Genomic DNA, 21,482 nt, shown 5'->3' on the forward strand with positions numbered 1-21,482 from the left:
GGCTATAAATCTTTACAGAAGTAAATTGCCCCATCTTTGTTCCACAGAATGGTAGGTGGATTTGAACTGCCAACCTTCTAGTTAGCAGTCAAATGCCTTAGGCATTGCACTACCAGAGCTTCTTGCTGAGTTTAACAGATGGTGCTGAAACCCAGCCAGTGCTGTGCTAGCTGAGCTGCTGCAGGGCTGTGTTGACCCAGAGAGGTACCATTTTCTAATTGCCAAGGCATAATGGGGCCCCAGTTTGTTTCCTTTTGTTTTTAATGATGCTCACATATCATGGCCAAATATTTAGTATCTTCCTGTAATATAATTTGCTGAATGGCTTACTTTAGCCATCTGTAGGAACTCAGTCATCATTTTGAAGACTGGCTTTGTATCAAACATTTGCAGAAATTCAGGCCATATTCTGTTGATCCCATCTTTGCTTTCTGGTCTCCTTGCCACTGGCATTCAGTTAGATGCTCAGAATCTCTGCACTCTCCTCCATCTCCCAGGAAGTGAGGACATGCCCTGATCTTTCTTTGGTGAATAACGACCAGGGCCTTAAAAGCTTGCAAGCAGCCATCTAAGATGCGAGAATTGGTGTCTCCTCATCCGTAACAACCACCAGCCACTCCTCGGAAGGAAGGTTGGGCAATCCTACTTTTGTAGTGATACTGCCTTGGAAACCCAAGGAGGGGTGGCTATGAGTCGAGGCCGATTCGATGACACACAATAACAACAACAACAATATCCGGAAAAAAAAGAATGAAGAAAACCAAAGACACATGGAAACAATTGGCCCAAGGGACTAATAGACCATGGGAACCTCAGCCTACCTGATTGTGAGACCAGAAGTACTAGATGGTACACGGCTACCACTGTCAGCTACTCGGAAAGGGATCAAAATAGGAGATCCTGGATAGAGTCAGAGAAAAACATGGAACAAAACTCAAAATCTTAAAAAAGACCAGGCTTACTGCTCTGATAGAGACCGATGAAATCCCTGAGACTATGGTCCCTAGTCACCCTTTGGGCCTGGAATCAAACTCACTCCCATGGCTTCCAGCCAGACAGTAGACAGGCATATAAGGTGAACATTTACATCAGGTAGGTACATTGCTTAGAACAATCAATGATGGGAGATCAGAAGGGCAGTATTTGTACAAGGAGATAGCTCAGAGGGCAGAAATGCATGGGAATGAAGGACACAGGGAAAAGATAACCACAGGGAGGACATGGGAAGAGAGCTGTTACATTATGGGGTTTGCAATCAATGTCATGAAACAAAATGTGTATGAACTGTTGTATGGAAAATGAATTTGCTCTGTAAACTTTCACCCAAAGCACAATTTAAAAAATAAAGCTACTATGATCTTGGGTGAGCTTTACTCAAGCCCCTGCTGCTTCAATGTGAGGCACTTCCTGTCCCTTTATGGCTGTCTTGCAACCTGTGTTCTTAGTTTGGTTGCTGCTGTTTTTCCTGAGCCCTTCTGGTCCTGCTTCCCTTGCGTCTCTATTCCTTTCTCCTTCATCTTGGTTGGCTTAGTTCTAGAGAGAGAGAGATTCATTAGAGAGAGTGAAGAAGAAACCATTAGGATAATGAGAGAAGAAAGTGGGAGTGACAAAGCAGTAGAAGACAGGGAAATAATCATAAAAGCAGCATTTGCAGTTGTGGTGGGGTTGGCAGTTGGACAGCCCAGAATCAACTTTTCGGGAGTGTGTCTGTAGCATCCTGACCTGGCCCTCAGTAATAAGGTGTCTTTCTTTCCCTCAGGTGTCCTCATGACTTCTCTTGTGGACCATGTCTATGATCCTTTTTGCATGTGTGGTACGGGTGAGAGATGGACTGCCCCTCTCGGCCTCCACTGACTTTCACCATACTCAAGATTTTCTGGAATGCAGGAGATGGCTCAAGACATTAGCCTTGCGGCTGGCCCAGTATCCAGGTCGAGGTTCTGCAGAAGGACGTGACCTCAGTATCCAGTAAGCAAACATACTCACTTTTCCCGAACATTAGCAAAATTTGCATTACTTTTAACCACAGGTTGAGGTAACATTATGCTTATCACCAAACAAAAAACAAATTCACTGCCACGGAGTCAGATCTGACTCATAGTGACCCCTCCTTGGATTTCCGAAGCAGTATGGAAGTAGACTGCCCAATCTTCCTTCTGAGGAGTGGGTGGTGGATTTGAACCACCAGCCTTCTGATTAGCAATCAGATGCCTTAGGTACTACGCCACCAGAGCTCACATGCTTATCACATTGTGTGCTGAAAGTAGATCTGGCATCAGATAGTGGTCTGAGGTTGTGGGTGTTTACAGCAGAATCAAGGAAGAAGTGTTTCCCAGAACCTTGTGCATTGCTGCTCTGACTCTGCCCATGAGCATGGGGAAACCCAAGTTCAAGCAATTTTCATGCCTTTAGTTCCCCACTAAGATGCAGAGAGGTGGGAAAAAATGAGGCAAGAGTAAATTTTGGATTATAACATAGGGAAGGAAAAGGATGAGAATGAGAAAACATAGAAAATAAGGAAAAAAAGTAAGAGCTTGCTTACAGCTCTTATTCAGGAGGACAGACTCCATCGACTCCATCTTTGCCTTCTGCTTTCCTTGCTACCAGCATTCAGTTAGATGCTCAGAATCCTTCCACTCACCTCCATATTCCTGGAAGTGAGGACATGGCCACCAAACTGCTCAGACCTGATCTTCCTGGTGACCTGGAAAGCACAGGTCAAGGACCACACAAGTTTTTGATTTTTAGTTATTTCAGCATTTATTAGTTGATAGGAACAGTGGAGTGAAAAATAAACAAGGCTAGGTCTCTCTTCTCAAAGAGCTTAAAGCCTAATGGGTTATAAAAGAAATATATAACTGAATGGAATACAGTAGGGAAAGTGCTCCAGTAGAAGTAGGGATCAAGTGGTCACCATGACCATAATAAGAATAGCTAATACTATTGAGTGCTTTCTACGTGCCAGGCATTATTCTAAGTGCTTTAGGTTGCTTGTGAAGTATGTAATAGTATTACATCTGTTTTATAGAGGAGGGAACTGAGGTTAAGTGACTTACCTACAGTTATACCATTAGTAAATGGTAGAGCCAGGATTTGAACCCAGGTGATCAGGCCCCAAGATCTGTGTTATATCATTTCCTGTTCTAAGATGATGGAGAGTAAGAAGCAGGCCACTCTGTGGCAGGGCTGGTGGTGAGGTAGGCTTTAAAATACCAAAATGGCTTTTATATTAGTGTTACAGGTTTTATATCTGTCTTCCAGTATTTAGGCCCTTCCTTATCAAGTCTCTCTTTTTCTCTCCTTGCACAGTAAATGTTTAGTTGACCTAATAAATTGGGTCTCTTTTAAGGGAATTAAGTCTCAGAATCACAACACCAAAAGTAGACATCCAGGCTAGACACCAGTCTCTGGAGCATTGTCTGATGAGCAGGACCATGGTCTGTAGGGGGCCTGGTGGCAGATGCAGGCAGCTGTCATATTGGGGGGTGCTAAATGCTCAGGAGGAAAGGCTAAGCTGCCTCTGCCTATATTTACAACTCCTTTTCGGGGGGTCAGAAGCCACCTTCCTTGGTGGTCCCTTCCTCATTATGCTGTCATTGACTAGCATTCTATGGGGACTTTGTGCTATACCTCAAATAGGAAACCTCTGCTCTGTCAAGGATGGGTTTTCACAGAAAAGATGCTCTACTCATTTGTGTTTTGAATTAAATATTCATCTTATTTTCACAGAGGATAACAGGATTTCCTTTTTTACAGGTGAGCAGTACCATAGCTTATTTTATAATTGAGGACTTCTCTTTCATATGGAACTATCTCCATCCTAGAGAGATGTAGAGCCTTCTGGAGAATTCTTTTTATAAGCAGTGGGGGTCATCTTTTTATTTTGATTGAAAAAGTTTTTATGTACAGACTTTGTAGTTACAAAAAGATGGTAGATTGATATAATCTAAAAACTTTCTTGCCAGGAACACCTAGAAATGTGGGTAAATATATGTCAACAATTATTTTAAATGTATAGCTGAGCTTACAAGAAAGAAACCCCAGGTGCCAGAATAAAAGAGGAGGGGGAAATCAAGGTCAATTGGCATAATATAGTCCAAAAAGACAGTATTCTACATCCTACCTTTATAAATAGTGACAGAGGTCTTAAAAGCTTATGAGCCATCTATTGGTCTCTCTCTGCCTGGAGCAAAGAAGAGTTAAGAAAATCAAAGACTCATAGACACAATGAATCCAAAGGACTAATGGAACACGTGAACCCCAGCCTCCATAACCCTGAGACCAGAAGAACTAGATGGTGCCTGGCTAACACTGCCAACCACTCTGAATGGGATCACAATAGGAGGTTCTAGATAGAATAGGAGAAAATCATAAATAAATTTTAAAAAAAGACCAGGCTTACTGGTCTGATGGAGCCTGGTAGAACCCGCGAGACCTGTGGCCCTTAGTCACCCTTTAACCTTTTAAGCTACCCCCTAATTATTATAATTACTGTATTTGAGCCTAATAATAGAGAAGCCTGTAAGGTGAACAGTAACATCAGGGATGTACATACTCCCTAGAACAACCAACCATGCGAGATGAAAAGGCAGCATTTGCCCAGGGATAAAGCTCAGAAGGCGGGAAGGAATAGGAAAGAAGGATGAATGAAAATGGTAAACAGGGAGGAAATGAAAGAATGCTGTTGATATTGTGGGGATTACAATGAATGTTACAAATCAGTATGTGTATGAATTATTGAATGGAAAACCAATCTGCTCTGTAAACTTTCACCCAAATTGCAATAAAAAAATTAAAAAAAAAAAACTGGAAAGGGGAACAGAATATCAAGATAGTAAATCAGGATAGCAAATATGTAATGCTATGGCACTGGGGTAGAGTCTTGGGACTCAGACCCATGCATAAAGGAGAAGATTCTTGTCAGCTATCATATAACCCAGGAGCTCTGGTAACATAGTGCCTAAGGCACTTGACTGCTAACCAGAAGGCTGGCGGTTCAAACCCACCAGCCACTCCTCAGAAGGAAGGTTGGCAATTTACTTCTGTAGAGATACCACCTCAGAAACCCAAGGAGGGGTCGCTGTGAATTCGGTCCAACTTGACAGCACACAACAACAGCATCATATAACCCTAGTGAAATGATAATAGATGAGGGTAGCTCATCTCTACTTGGCTTTGGATGGGAAGGAAGAATAAAATCTTACTGAAGAAATTGAAACCCTGATCCTTTGCCTCATACAATGTTAGAGTTTGAGTTTATATTCCCTGAAGTCTAGGAATTCCCAAGCTGAGGGTCAGCAGCATCAGTGTTGGTCGTAGTCTGATGCCTCTCCTGGGGTAGTTGGCCAAAGCAAATGCAGAATCACTATGGAAGAAATGTACCACAGTGCAGGCCTTGAAGGATTCTTGAAATAACCCCACAGTGATAAACTCTCAGTGAAAAATGACAAAGCACATAGGAAATAATCCATAATCAGCAGGGAGTCAGTAGACACTACAGATAGAAGAGCTAGAGCTTCCAGAACGTGAAAGCATAACAGTCTGGAAAGGAGTAGAAAATCCCCATATTCATTGTATCAGACCAGAATAACCTTGATACCACAACCAGATGAAGAGAGTACAAGAAAGGAAAATTATAGGCCAATCTTCTTAGCATAGACATGATTTAAATAAAACATTAGCATCTAAATCCAGCAGACAAGTGTGCATGAATATGTATAAATTCACAACCAAAAGGAACCTATTTTCAGGATGCCAAGATGATTTAACATTAGAAAACCTATCAATGTATATTAAAGAAGAAAAACATTGTTTTGAGAAGATGCATAGAAGTCTAAGGCTAATTCCCTCTAATGGGACATGCATCCCTCATGCATGAATTAATAAGAGTAATCACACACTAAATTGAACAGATCATGAAAAAATTACCAACAAAAAAAGTCCTGGCCCAGACGGTTTCACTGGAGAATTCTTCCAGATATTCAGAGAAGAACTGACATGAGTCCTATTCAAACTGTTTCTGAAACAGAAAAGGATGGAATCCTCCCAAATTCATTTTATGATGCAATCATAACCTTGATACCAAAGAGTGATTGCACACTGTCAGCGATTAATAGTGCTAGACATTTTAGAAGCAGTGTGAGAAAGGTACAATCTGAGGAATAGGTCTAGCTGAAGATACAGTATATATGCCACAAACTGCTGCAAGGTTGTATATGAATGTGGGATGGGAATACATAGGGTCTGGTTCCTAGTAGAGGTCCCTGAGTGGCACACATGGTTAAGCACTTGACCACTACCTGAAAGGTTGCTAGTTCAAACTCACCCAGAAGTGCCTCAGAAGACAGGCTTGATGACCTACTTCCAGAAGGTCACAGGCTTGAAAATCTTAGGGGAACGGTTCTTTTCTGCAGCATGTTGGGTTGGTATGAGTTCAAATCTACTGAATGGCAACTGGCTTTTTGGTTTTGGTTCCCAGTAATGTAGATTTTGCCCTTTTGTTTCAGTTTTTCTTCTTCGGGGGACGTGGCCTGCATGGCAATCTGTTCCCGCCATTGTCCAGCAGCCATGGCCTTCTGCTTCTTGGAGACGCTGTGGTGGGAATTCACAGCTTCCTATGATACCACCTGCATTGGCCTAGCCTCCAGGCCATACGCCTTTCTCGAATTTGGTTTGTAACCTTCTTTCAAATTTATCATTCTCTTCTCCAGCATTGTATGTGTATGGCTTAGAGTTGAGGTTTGGCTTTGACCATCAAGGAGAGCATTGGAAGGGCTATAACTAACTGGTCATGAAGAACAGCCCTGTACTGAGACATTTCACAGTGATCAAGTGGCCTGGAAAGCTTCAAGGTCTACCACTTGCTTTTCATCCCTTCAGAGTATGGAGGCAGGGCAGAGGGATGGTGAAACCTGTATAGAATGTTCACCCCAGTCCTCTGGAGCAGGGGTCAGCAAACTGTGGTCCACAGGCCAACCACCTGTTTTTGTAAATATAGTAGAATACAGCCACATGCATTCTTCTCTACATTGTCTGTGGCTGTTTTTGCCCTGCAGTGACAGAGCTGACTAGTTGTGACAGAGACTGTATCTCCCACAGGCCTAAAATGCTTACTATCTGATGCTTTAAAATAAGTTTGCTGACTCGTGCTCTAGAGCAGTACCACTCAAAGGGTGGCATGTGAGTTTGTCCTTCCATACTAAGGTAGGTACTGAAAGTAAGAGTGTTGAGAAATTCTTAGTGTAATTTGAGATTGTTGTGATATTTCTAATTGTATTTTATGCAAGTGTCAGTGTGCAGCAGTTTGGAAATGAGGAAAACCTGGTCCTCACAGATGTTTGAGAAGCACTCTAAAGGTGGCTACTTTTTTTTTCCAGGCGGCGCCTGAGAGACCTTGTAGAGATCAGGGGCTTTGGAATACAGCTTGTTAGTCATACATAGCCTGTGCTGTTTATCTCAGGTATGAATTAAGTCACACCTGGGATAATGAGCTACTGGGATAATGGGGGTAGATGTAAGAGTGGGGGACATTCTGTGGTCTCTGTGTAAGCAGGCACCACCTCTGTGATGCTCTTGAACAAGGAGCTGGAAGCATTTGGTACACATGGTCTGGTGCAAGACCAGCACTGCAAATGTTGCCACATATGCTTTTTGTCAACTAGTGCCTTCACATTCCCTTATGGGGTCTACAGGCTGGCCCATCAGGGATGAGGGCAGCACTCTCTTTTGGTATCACCTGAAGGTGCTAGGGAACTCCCTGATACAGAGGTCTCAATCTGGAAGACCTGTGATACAGACAGAGAGTTCTGCCCAGTTTCCTTGTGAGGCCTAATCAAACCACAGCTCTCAGCCTCTTCTTCCTGTGAAGAGGCCACAGCACCCGAAGAGATCACAACTGTAGCACCTCTTGGCTGGCTGTTAATTTGGAGCTGGCTGGGCTTGTGTTCTTCTCTCCCCACATCTTTGTAGGTGTCTTCTTTCCAAAGCAGTGTGTTTGCTCTGCCAGGACCTTCCCAGCATCATGCTTCTTCGTTATTGAGCAGGAGTAGAATATGAGTATTAGTATATTGATAGGAAAATTATACATGATTTTTTTTGCCAGACAATATGGATGAAACTTCAAACACGTGAAAAAACTTGGTTAATGAATTAATATTAAAATAAAAAAGAAGAATTAATTAAAACCAATACCCTTCAAATACATAGTCTCAGTTGGCTCAGCATATTCCCATTCCCTTGGGATTTTTTTCTCACAAATCTTTTTTTTTTTGAGATAATCAGGCCTGAAATAACTGTCCCCAGTTTCCAAGCTTGGAAATACGCTGTGGATTGTGTACAATCATACTATCAGAAATGGTTGATTTAAGCCCTTATCACTCCTATGCTCTCTTTTATTTTTTCTTTATTGGAGGATATACAACAAAACATTCACCAAGTCAATAATTTCTAAATGTATAATTCAGCAACACTGATACATTCTTCATTTTGTGCAACCATTATCATTATCCTTTTCCTAATTATTCTACCACTATTAGCATAAACTCATTACCTTCTAAGTAACCACCACCACCCCAACCACTATAATTTGTGGTTTCTGTATAGTTGCTTATTTCATATAAGTAATATCATAGAGTATTTGTCCTTTTGTGACTGACTTATTTCACGCAACAAAGTGTTTTCAGGGTTCATCCATGTTGTGGCATGCATTAGGACTTCATTTTTCTTTATACCAAAAAAAAAAAAAAAACACCTCACTACCATTGAGTCAATTCCAATTCATAGCAACCCTGTAGGACTGAGTAGAACTGTCTTATAGGGTTTCCAATGCTGTAAATTTTTATGAAAGCAGATTGACTCTTCTTTCCCCTGTGGGGCAGTTGGTGGGTTCAAACCACTGACCTTTTAGTTAGCATCTGAATGCCTTAACCACCGCACCATCAGAGCTCCTTCATTTCTTATAGCTGAGTAATATTCCATTGTATGCCTACCCTTCTTCACCGAGGTTTCTATGATGTATTGTTGCCTTTTCTGTAAACACACTATCCCATTCTAATTATTCTGCTTGGAGAGATTGATTAGATTAGGGTTGACACGGAGTAATCTTTTGACTTTTATGCATAACTTGACACTCCACAGAATCTAGCTAACAGTTGCTTTCTTAGAAATGTGAACTACATTTTACAGTATGTTGACTTACAGTGGAGCCCTAGTGGCACAGTGGTTAAAGCATTTGACTGTTAACCAAAAGCTCAGCAGTTTGAATCCACCAGCTGCTCCATGGGAGAAAGATGAGGCAGTCTGTTTCCATAAAGATTAACAGCCTTGGAAACCCTATGGGGCAGTTCTACTCTGTCTTAAAGGGTTGCTATGAGTCAGAATCTACTTCGATGGCACTGGGTGTGGTTTTGGGGTTGAATTATAACACCTATTCTGATGAAAAGGAGCTCTCATGGTGTAGTGACTAAGGCATTTGACTGCTAACCAGAAGGTTGGTGGTTCAAACCCACCAGACACTCCACAGAAGGAAGACTGGGCAGTCTACTTCCATAAAGATTTACCACCTTGGAAACCCAAAGTGGATCGTTATGAGTCAGAATTAACTCGATGGCAGTGAGTTTGGTTTGGTTTCCTTTTTTTTTTATTTTGATGAGAATGCTCAACTTGAGTTGCTCTGTTTTTACAGACAGCGTCATTCAGAAGGTGAAGTGGGAATTTAACTATGTAAAATCCTCGCAGATGGAGAACAGCTTGGAAAAAATTCAGGAGGAACTCGAATTCCAGCCTCCAGTAGTTCTCACACTGGAAGACACAGATGTGGCAAATGGGATAATGAATGGTCACACACAGGTGCATTTAGAGCCTGGTAAGTCACCTGCTGCTCTCTGATGTTGATGAAAATGAGGTGGTGGTATGCATTTCAAATGGCCATTGAATTTTACTAGAAAGGCTATTGTTTTGGGGGATGGAATATATGGTGTGTCATGGACAAAATTGTGTGCCCAAAAAATATGTGTTAACTTGGGCAGGACATGATTCCCAGTATTTTGTGATTGCGCTCCATGTTATGATCTGATGTAATTATCCTCCATTTTGTGATGTGTTGTAAACCCTAACCTCTGCCTGTGGTTAATGAGGTAGGAATGGATTGTGCTAAAAAGTATTAGGTTCTGTTTATTATGTTAATGAGGTAGGATTAGGGTGGGATGTATCATTCTTACTTAAGTTACAATCCTTACTCAGGTTACAGCCCTGATTCAATATAAGGGGAGTTTTCCTGGGGTGTGACCTGCATCACCTTTTATATAACAAGAGATAAAAGGAGAGAGAACTGAGCAGAGAAGTAGGGATCTCAGTACCACCAAGAAAGAAGAACTGGGAGATGGGTATCCCTGAGCTAAGAGCTCCCTAGACCCAGGAGAAGATTGATGTTGGGACGCATGGAGATTTCAACTGTGAGCCAACAGGCAGAGAAAGCATTCCCCTAGAGCTGATGCCCTGAATTCAGACTTACAAGTCTCCTAAACTGAGAAAAAACAAATTTCTATTTGTTAAAGCCATCCCCTTGTGGTATTTCTGTTATAGCAACACTGGATAAATAAGACAAAATTTCATACCAAGGGTGGGGTGCTGCTGCAACAGATACCTAAAATGCAGAAGCGATTTTGGGATTAAGTAATGGGTAGAGGCTGGAAGAGTTTTAAGGTGCATAATAGTAAAAGCCTAGAATTGCCTTGAAGAGACTGTTGGTGGAATTATGGATGTCAAAGGCAGTTCTGGTAAGGGCTCAGAGGGAGGTGAGGAGAGATGTTAACACTGGAGATGGCACAGACATCAAGAAGCATCGGCAGAGAAATGCCAGCAGCAGAACTAGGAGACCAGCGCAGGAGCTGACCCATGGAGGAAGAGAGCTGAATGCCTCTGGATAGGAGGCTTCCTGGAAGAGTAGGGTTTCTCCAGGTACTTGTCATCAGAGCTAGGCTTGCTGATGTACAGGGTGAGAGAGCTGCGTGCCTGTGGGCCAAGGCTTACTGGTGGAATGGGGTTTCTCCAGGCACTTAATGATAGAGCTAAAGGGCTTTATAGCGCTTGCCTGAGCAGGGCAGAGACTTGGCCAGCCTGAGGGGCTGAGAGGCCAAGGAAACAGGAAGCAGAAGATGAGGAAACAAGGAGCACAGGAATTATAGCTACCTCAGTTTCAAAGGGCAGGGTCATGGCCTCTGGGTCTTAAAGCCTCCTGGGTTTCAAAGGGTGGGACCATAGTTTCCTAGGTTTCAAAGAGTCAGATCTTTACCAACTCCATTCCAGAGTGTGGGGTTGCCATTCACAAATCCCAGGGGCATGGACCCAGAGCTGCTGCAGAAAGCTGAGGGAGTGAGACTGCCCTACTCAAGGGACAGAAGAACCAGGGCTACCTGAGTTGAGGGGGTGGCATTGCCACTTAGTTGGACTACGAGACTCAGTCCACCTAAAGCCAAAGGAGCAGAGTCGCCATCCGAGTGGGCTTGAAAAGTGGAGCTGAGGCCCAGGCCGGAGACCTCCATCCAGAATCCAGAGAGCATGGCCAACACCCAAAGTCTGGAAGACAAAGCCACTGCTTAGATGGCCTCAGAGAACAGAGGATTGTTTTTCAAGCCTTGAGACAAAAAAACCAAACCCACTGCCTTTGAGTTGATTTTGACTCATAGTGACCCCATTGGATTTCCAAGGCTGTACATCTTTACAGAAGTAGATTGCCTCATCTTCCTCCCCAGGAACCACTGGTAGATTTGAACCACTGACCTGGTCACCATCCAAATGTCTTATCTACTACATCACCAGAGTTCCTTTTAGTGTATATTGTTCTCCAAGGTTTTTGACTTGCTTGGTGCGTGTTATCCTTCTCTCTCTCCAGTTTCTCCCATTTGTAATTGCAATGTTTACCTAATGCTTGGTCACCATTGTACCTTGGAAGCAGGTAACTTGTATTCTAGATCTCACAGATTCACAGATGAAGAATTTTGCTCCAGGATGGAATTTGGACTTGGAGGTGACTTAAGACTCTGGAATGATATGATGTGGTGAAAATACTGTACACGTGGGAAGGTCATGAATTTTGGGCTAAAGAGTGGAATGTCATGGATCTAGTTATAACCTCAAAAAATGTGTAAAGTAAGGGAGGCTATGATTCTCAGTATTTTGTGATTGTCCTCCATTTTTTGATCTGATGTAATAATTATCCTCTATTTTGTGATACGTTGTAAACCTTAACCTCTGCGTTTGGTTAATTAGACAGAATTAAATTATGTTAAAGTGGATTAGGTTATGTTTGTTATGCTAATGAGGCAAGATTAGGGTGGGATGCATCACCTTCACTTAAGTCACTACACTTAGGTTACAGCCCTGATGAGTTTGCCTGGGGTGTGGTTTGTATTACCTTCTATCTTACAAGAGATAAAAGGAGAGAGAATGAGCAGAGAAGAAGGAATCTCAGTACCCTCAAGAAAGAAGAGCCAGGAGTGGAGGGTGTCATTTGCATCTGGGCTCCTTGCTCTAGGAACCTCCTCGACCAGGGAAAGATTGATGCCAAGACAGATGGAGATCTCCAAGGAACGCTGGGTCACAGATCCTGAAAGGAGACAAGAACCTTCTTCTTAAACTGTGAGCTGACAGAGAAAGAGAAAGTCTTCCCCTAGAGCTGGCACCCTGAGTTCAGACGTCTAGCCTTCTAAACTGTGAGGAAATAAATTTCTGTTTGTTAAAGCCATCAACTTGTGGTATTTCTGTTACAGCAGCACTAGAGAACTAAGACATGGTGTATATACAATATGTGGGAGAAAATATGAAGTGATCCTGTTTCTGGGGGGTGGTTATAAAACACTTGACTAGCAGCATTATGTCAGTGGGTTGGTCTACAGGGAAGCTGCTCTTAGGATGAAATTCAGGAGATGAAGAGTTATTGGCAGGTTGTTTTCTGCCAATAACTCCACCAGAATGGAGCTTTGCAAATTTAAATGTTATAAAGGAGATCCATTCTCTTTTGCTGGAAGTCACTTATTAAACTGTACAGACTGGGCATTCTTTATATAGTTTTTTCTTTGACAGTGAATCCTTATCACATCACTTAGTGAACCACTGCAGTTTCTCAGCCCAGATCTCCACTGAGACACCTCACCCTCCTTGTTGGAGGGAGGCTATAGGGTGAGAGTGTTTGGGTAAGGCCTAAAGCCTGGGCTTCTAGGGCTCTCACTGTCTAAGGACCTTCCTCCATCCCTGTGGATTTCAGAGTCCTCATTTCAAGAAGGAGGTGTTAATGGACATGATCAGAGTGCTGTGGCTTTCTGTGACTTAGTCTGGCATTAACACCATTAGCCACTCAGTTGCCTAGCACATACTGAAGCATAATCTTTTTTGCATTCCCCGTTTACACAATTAAACCAATAATAGTGGATATTTATAGTCTAAGCATTCTGAAATGGTGTAAGAGCTAAATCCTGTCTACAGCATTCCAACTCATACCAACCCTATGAGAGAATAGAACTACCTCATAGGGTTTCCAAGGCTGTAATCTTTATAGAAGACTGCCACATCTTTCTCCTGGGGAGTAGCTGGTGGGTTCCAACAGCTGACCTTTTGGTTACTGTCTGGCTTGCTTAACTACTGCACCACAAGGGCTCCTTCTACACTATTGTGTAGTCTAATTATTTTGTTTTAACTGTTTATATTAAACAAATTGTTAGGGTGTTTAAAAGTGATGTGTTAAAAATGTTAATGTTTTTGGCTTAGTTTTATATTTTTATTTAATCTGTTTCAACTAGTGAATTCCTGTGTTGGCTCTCATACTAGTAGATCAATAAGTTGTTCTAATTTATGTTGGGAGTAAACTTAACTTTCGTGGAAGGAAGATTGAGTAAATGAGCATGAAGCTTCTCCCTTGTCATATATAAAGATAGGGATAACTTTGTATTGTATGTTTTGTTTTTCAAATACTTAGACAAGAGAAAAAAATCCAGAAAGTGTCAACTTGCCCATCTGTATAGGACATCTTACTGTGGTTTAACTCACCCTATTGTCCTGAGGCTAGACTTTTTACAGGTAGCATGTTCTGTTCTAATGGGAATTTTGGATTATGCAGTAGAAACTCTAACACACTAACAGTAGGCATCTGAGCTGGATTGTGGCTGGGTATTTGTATGTGTGTGAAATGTAAGGACAAGAAAGGATGATTTAAGAAGAGCATAGCAGGAAAATGTGACCCAGAATCAATTTCATGAATTACGTTTGAAGAGAAAATGATCATTTGTTGTAATTATAGTTCTAGAAACAACTTGTAGCTTAAATAATCAATGGTTCACTCCTTTTCCAAATTATTTTAGAATCTAAGAAATTGCATTTGCCACAACTTTGCTCTAGAAGCACACGTGACATTGAACGTTGTCCTTGTCAGAAAAAGAGTGGAGCGTTTTACAAGCTGAGGTTGAGATATGTAGATGGATGTACTTTCAGAATTTGACAGTCCATTTACACATAAAGCCACAGTTCTCTCTGGTGGCATAAGAAATTATTTGGAACCAGAATTTCTCAGCCTCAGCCCTATTGACGTTTGGGCCAGATGATTCTCTCTTGTGGGAGCACTTTCCTGTGCACTGTAGGATGTGTAGTTGCATCCCTGGTTTCTACCCTCCAGATGCCAGTAGCACCCTTACTCCCCACTTGTGACAACCCAAAATGCCTCCTGCTATTGCCTGATATTCCCTAGGACACCAAATTGCCTCTGACTGAGAACTACTTCTTTATACAGAAAGGAAATTAAGCACTTAAAATCTGTGCTTGCCCAGAGAGGGGGTGCTTATTTATGGAAGAAATTCAACCTCGGGTTCCCAGATCCATTCTGTCCTTCATTTCTTGCTTTTTTCCTCCCCCACTTAACTTCTACTCCTTTTCCAATTAATATGTTTGTCATTCTGTGTTTAACATAATGAACCTATTATTAGTGGGAGTCTTTCATCTAGAAATTATTTACACTAGACACCTTTTTCTTTCTTGTTTTTAATTGTGAAGCTCCTCATTTCCGGATGGAGCCAGTGACAGCTCTGGGTATGCTCTCCCTGATTCTCAACATCATGTGTGCTGCGCTGAACCTCATCCGTGGGATTCACCTTGCAGAACATTCCTTGGAGGTACCCTCATCTTGACAATTTAAATTGAAGGCCTTGTGATAGAAGAAGTTAAATAGGATACATTTTATTCATCAAAGTTTCCAAATTTTAAAAATTCAAATAAAATTTGTATTTTTAATTTTAATCCTTGTAGTGAATTGAACAAATGTGGAAATAGCTCTTTTGTGTCCTTTGTCCTAAGTAGACAGAGGGGGCTGCTTGGGTCAGACCACTCCAGGGCCCTCGGGATTCTAGGACTCACTCCAGGGGCTGAATTGCTCACCCACGTTGATTCTCAGACTTTAAGATTCAGGCTTTTTTCCTTTTCCTGGGAAAAAGTTGTCTAACGATCTGACTTAACGTCATGTAGATATATATGTAGATCAAATATATTTGCAGTATGTTATATAATACATGCAATATAAATACTCACTGTGTCCTTATCAAAGAAGTGTATCATGAGAAGTTTATTTCCTGGCCTGCTCATCTCAGAGCAACTTTCCATTTCAATTCTTTTTAAAAAACAGTTTATTAAAACTTTGAAGTATTTCAAGCACTTTAAAGAGCACAGAACCATTATAAACATAAACAGATAGATGGTACTTTGAAAGATAGAACCATAGTACCATATGTAGTGGCTTACGTCCACAATATGGCTGATGGTGAATCTCAGGGGGCTAATGTAGACTGACCTGTGTGCAAATGGAAATGGCCACTGGTCTGTGCTTTAAGCACGGTAACCACTGTTACCACATCCCGTCTCTGGCCATGTGTAGTGTGGTTTCTACTCACAGTTTTCAACCATTCATTAGCTCCTTAACCAGATACCTACCAAGTGTCCATTTGTACCCACTAGAACAAGTAGTTGGCCAACAATATGGCTAAGACATACTTGCTGCTTCAGGGGCTCTTGTGGCACAAAGCGGAACATGGTAACCGTGCTAAGGAAGGGTCAGTGCCTGGTGGTGTTGGGAGGCGGGGGTTAAGGTAAGCTTAATATTGAAAGATGAGTAGCATTTTGAGAAGTGGTGGGATTGAGGGCTTAGTGCAGAAGCATGGAGACAGGAAAGGACACGGTGTGTCCAGACCATTGAAAATGGGTGCTTTTCAGTCCCTGATCTGGCATATAAAAGGGACTCACCCAGCCAGAGATTTTGGTGCTGTCAACTATACCAGACCTAATAAGGAGTAAAGTTCTTCATGTTATGGTGTTTCTGTTCATCTAAATACCCTTTCCTGTCTTCTTCATACCTATTTTAGATTGCCCAGGAAGAAATTGGAAACATTCTCGCTTTTCTTATTCCTTTTGTAGCCTGCATTTTCCAGGTGGGTAAAACATTGATCCTGTGGTGAGTTTTTCTGTTGGAAGCATCAGCAAGTTTCTGGATGGTTTTTTGTTCCTCCAAAGTCTGGGGTCAAATCATGGACAGTATCAAGCTCTTAAGTATCAAGCCCTTAGTAGAAGGGCCTTAGGTCCACCTCATTTTCCAAAGGAGGAGCTTTTGAGCTCAGAAAAGGAAAACCACTGACCCAGTGTCACAGGGCCATTGGCAGCAGCCAAACAGAAATCAGGAACTTGGTTTTGACTCACAAGAAAAGTGGGTTGGGACTGCAGTGGGGATTGGGCTGGGCCTGAGCAGTGTGAGGCACTGCCTGTTGCCAGGGAGTCCAATTACAGAAATGTCCTTCTGCAGAGGTAACATCTATGCATATGTGATTGTTTAAACATGGGATAGGTCATATGGAAAAGTTGCTGTCTTTATAGCGACACCATCTGACTCAAATCTGTTCTTAGGAAATGACACAAAAATTAGAACATTAACTAGAAAACGTTGATTATTATTTAGTCATTTTTCAAATAAGCTGTGTACTTAAGAGGTGGGGTAGAAAGAATCTTTTGATTACCCTTTAGGCAGAATTAATTCTAATACAAACCTGACTCTAATTCTCTTTCCTAATCCTCCACATGGGCTGGGATGTTAATACTTTCTCTGCATGCTTAAGTTTGTTTTTACTTTTTTCTTAATTCCTGTTCTCAGGGCACTGCCATTCTCTTGCACTTATAATTGATTCTTGTTATTTGCAGTTGTTATGTTCTATAAAGTTGCTACAGACACAGAATTAGCTAATACTGAACTATTACTCCTAGGAAAATACAGGGTTAAGTTCCTGGGAGCCTCTAGTCACATTTTCATCAGCTGATCAATACATGATCTAATTTTTGTGTGTGTTTCTGTTTAAACATCCCTTATTTATTATATGAGGTCTCCGGATGGGGCAAACAGTGTGCACTTGTCTATTAAACTAAAGATTGGCAGTTTAAACCCCCCAGGAGCACTGAGGAAGAAAGGCCTGCAGTGTTCCCTAAAGATTACAGCTAAGAAAACCCCATGGAGTGGTTGTAGTCTGTAACACATGAGGTTGCCATGAGTAGGAATTAATTCAGTTGCAACAGGTTTGGTTGGTTTTTGGCTTATTATATATCATTGATCCATTAACATTGAACTCACAGCCAACAGCACTGTAACTCATGTCTGAACAAAGTTTGTATAACCCATGTATTTTCTCCATAAGGCACATCTTAGCATTCTTCTTCTTCTTTTAAAAATATATATTAATTTTATTTTGATGTGGGTCAAAGTTACATCTCAGCTTTCTTGTGCTTAAGAACATTAGACAGCATTTCTGGACAATGCTTGGGACACATTTTAAACAGTGAAATTACCAACTAAAACCACAGAAATGCAAAAAATATGGCACTAAATAACACTGCAAAAGGACACATGTTTGTAAGAGCTGAAACAAGAAGGTACAGCGTCTCCTTGTTCAACCTCAGCTGAGAATTTGTGGGTTGGGCAACTCAAATTCATTGCCACTCTGCGTATGTCTGCAAATGACCCCAAAAGGTACATGAGTATTGATTTGGGGCTTACAAATAAATTTTAGTGAGTAGGTAAATTTGCAGATATGGAACCCCCAAATAATTAGGATCAATTGTATGTCCTAGAACAATTTATTTTTAAGAATTGTATGATTGTGCAAAAAGAGAAATTTTCACCCAAAGATTGAAAATGCACTAATTTTTCAGAAAACAGGGCCCCCAAACCTTGGGCATTGCTAGTGGAAGTTCCCTTGAGCCTGCACTGTAGGCCTTTCAGAGCTGCGGGAATCTTACCATTCCTCCTTCATACCTTCAGCTATATTCCTACATGGATGGCTCCTTTGTTGGGGAACTCTCCTTCCCACTATACCTTGAGCTTTTGTCAGATTTCTTGTGTTTGAGAATATATGTGTATTTATTTTTTTATACATTTTTTTAATACATTGAAACAAAACTATCTCTACCTTTTGTAGAAAAAGAATAGCCCCTTTTCTATGTGGTGGTGTTTTTTGCTGTTGTTAGGTGCTGTCGAGTCAAAGCTGAATCAAAGTGACCCCATGTGACAGAGTAAAACTACCCCATAGGGTTTTCTAGGCTGTAATCTTTATAGGAACAGATCACCAGGGCTTTCTCCCATGGGGTTGCTGGGTGGGTTTGAACTGCCAACCTTTTGGTTGACAACAGCGTTTAACTGTTGGATCGTCAGGGCCCTCCCGTCTTTTTTTTTTTTTTTTTTTTTAATTGTGATTTGGATGAAAGTTTAAAGAGCAAATTCATTTTCCATACAACAGTTCATACACATTTTGTTTCATGACATTGACTGCAATGCCCATAATGCAACAGCTTTCTTCCCAATTCTTCTGTGGTTACCTTTTGCCTCTGTCCTTCCTTCCTATGCATTCCTGCCCTCTGAGCTATTTCCCTGTACAAATACTACCTTTCTGATCTCCCATGGTTGATCATTTTAAGACGTGTACTACCTGGTGTAAATGTTCACCTTATATGCCTGTCTGTTTGGTTGGAAGCCAGGGGAGTGAGTTCAATTCCAGGCCTGAAGGGTGACTAGGGGCCTTATTAGTCTCAGGGGTTTCACTAGTCTCTATCAGACCAGTAAGCCTGATCTTTTTTGTGAGTTTGAGTTTTACTCCACATTTTTTTCCTACTCTATCCAGGATCTCCTATTTTGATCCCTTCCCAGGTGGTTGACAGTGGTAGCCAGAAGGGCCCTACACAAAATACAGGTCACTCTCCCTGCTGTGAGGCCTTTTCCTGACTCAGAGAAGCTTTTGAAGAGGCCCTAAGGAGGGTATCTGGGGAAGAGTGGCACTCAGTGTAGTTGTGGCTGAGGAAAAACCAAAATAGTAAAAGCACTGCTTCCCCTCAGCTCCCTCTCCCCAGCTTTCTTGCCTGTCATGGCTAGAGTTTCTCCCACTCTACGGCTTCCTGAGGGAATGCTTTATTTGGAGGCTAATCAGTCTTGTTTGGGATCCTGGTCTGGGTGTCTGCCTCTCACCTACATCTCTTCTTTTTCCACACCCCTATTAAATTATTAAATTTCTTTCAGGAATGCCAGGTACCAGTTCCTCTGTGACATCCATTTCACTTTCCTTCTGTCTTCCAAATCCCCAGTTGTCTCTTGTCCAGTGACTAGTAACCTCTCCAGTGGGCCCAAGCATCACCTTAAGAGTGCTCTTCAATAAGCTTATGTGTGCAGAGAGTGACACTGTGGGTAGTACATTGGGAGGTGAGTCTTGATTCTGACCTGGTGTCCATTGCACTGCCTCTGATCAGATCTGTTGTGGTGTCCTTTCAGTGTTATTTGTACCTGTTCTACAGCCCAGCCAGGACTGTGAAGGTGGTGCTGATGCTGCTTTTTATTTGCCTGGGAAACATGTACCTGCACGGGCTGAGGAACCTCTGGCAAATCCTTTTCCACATAGGAGTAGCTTTTCTGTCTTCACATCAGATACTGACAAGGCAGCTTCAGGAGAAGCAGTCTGACTGTGGAGTGTGAGGATGACGCTGCCATGGGAGGAATGGACCCTTGGATTTTGAGGATCAGTCTACTTCCCTTCTTGCTTCTTGACTTCATGTTTCCATCCTTGAAGTTCCTTTCAACCAAACTGGACTGATAAGCCGAGGATTTGGGATTTCTCACTGGTGCAGTTGAAGGCATGCGGAGGTCCCTTGATAACAGCCCTGGTTCTGTGCTGAGGGTTCCTGCAGGATCCTCGGCTCAGCACATGGCTCAGGACAGCAGCATCTGGGGCCCTTTGGAAAGAGCATCACTGCAAGATCAGAAGGGGTTATTTTGGACTTTTAGATTAAATGATGCAATAAACCACTAGATTCAGTTACACTAGTTTTGGTAATTGGCAGTTGTCCCATCATCCCTCTCCCCACCATAAATAGATACACAGGGTCCACTTTAAAATCCAAATCAGCTTTCTAATCTAAATGTGTCCAGTTAGTTTTCTTAAGAGGGTTAGTACAGGGTGACTTAAAAAGTTAAAAATAATGTTCATAAATGTAAGCTAGGTAAATTTTGTTTACATTTGTTGGTAACTTAGGTTTGATATGATATCTTTGGAATATTTAAATATATTTTGGATATCAATTGAACTATTCTTCATTGAGGGTGAGAACAAACTTAAGCTGAGAAAATGGTTAAAAAAGTTTTTTAATTTATATACAGCCTTTTATGGTGATGGGAATGTATATTAAAGATAGTGAGTACAGAAATGTTTGGTATTTATTTGCAGGGTATATCTGAATTTTTTAAAATTAATTGAGTAACCAGTATTACTGGGGTCATAAACTTACAAGTGGAGCAGAAATGAGTTTCCAGATTCCTTGCAGTTGGCCACAAACTAGAATAGATCAGTAGCACAGATTCAGTGGCGCATTCTAGACAGCAGAGAGGCTGCTGACATCAGCCTTTTAAATAGTAGCTGATTGCCTCCCTTCTTAATGATGACGGTACTTGACCCCAGTCCTTGTACACAGAGGGCCTCCCAAATTTATTATTCCTCTATACCCAATCTTTCCCAATAATCTTATTAGATCAAGAGCTTCATTTTCTTACAAGCAAGCATTAAGTCGATGTCAATTCCACCCCCCCTCATTTTATAACAATATCATTAGCCTTGTGCTGTAGAAAATTACTTTCTTTCACTGTCAAAAAATTGATCATAGCCGTCTAAAAGATGAATCTGAATAAGATCCCTGAGGTCTCCAGAAATTTCAACCTAGGTCGTCCAGTACTACAGAGGCCATTTCAGGAATTTTCCCTTTGGATCATTCTTGATGGACGTCTGGAATCTGAATAGCTCAACCCCTATTGCATGGAATATTTGGAGTTGAATTATGTGGTCTTGATAAATAATTTAAAAATCCTATTTCAATAGTTTTTAAAGTTGAAAATCAATGTAAGGGATACTGTGTAGGTGGGGAAAGCAAGAATATAG

At 41.6% G+C, this 21,482-nt stretch overlaps 1 protein-coding gene across 1 annotated transcript; it reads left to right on the plus strand.

Moving 5' to 3' along the window:
- The first annotated feature begins 1,786 nt into the window (after positions 1-1,786).
- SEC22C (SEC22 homolog C, vesicle trafficking protein) lies at positions 1,787-20,029 on the plus strand. The gene is made up of 6 exons (XM_007949689.1): positions 1,787-1,968; positions 6,507-6,670; positions 9,683-9,862; positions 15,037-15,155; positions 16,395-16,460; positions 19,829-20,029. Exons 1-6 carry the CDS (start codon positions 1,787-1,789, stop codon positions 20,027-20,029), a joined length of 912 nt encoding a protein of 303 aa, XP_007947880.1.
- Positions 20,030-21,482: the final 1,453 nt, after the last annotated feature.

This window comes from Orycteropus afer, unplaced genomic scaffold (genome assembly GCF_000298275.1).
Source record: "Orycteropus afer afer isolate SDZICR_OR568_19922 unplaced genomic scaffold, OryAfe1.0 scaffold00250, whole genome shotgun sequence".
In the NCBI taxonomy this organism is placed as follows: Eukaryota; Metazoa; Chordata; class Mammalia; order Tubulidentata; family Orycteropodidae; genus Orycteropus; species Orycteropus afer.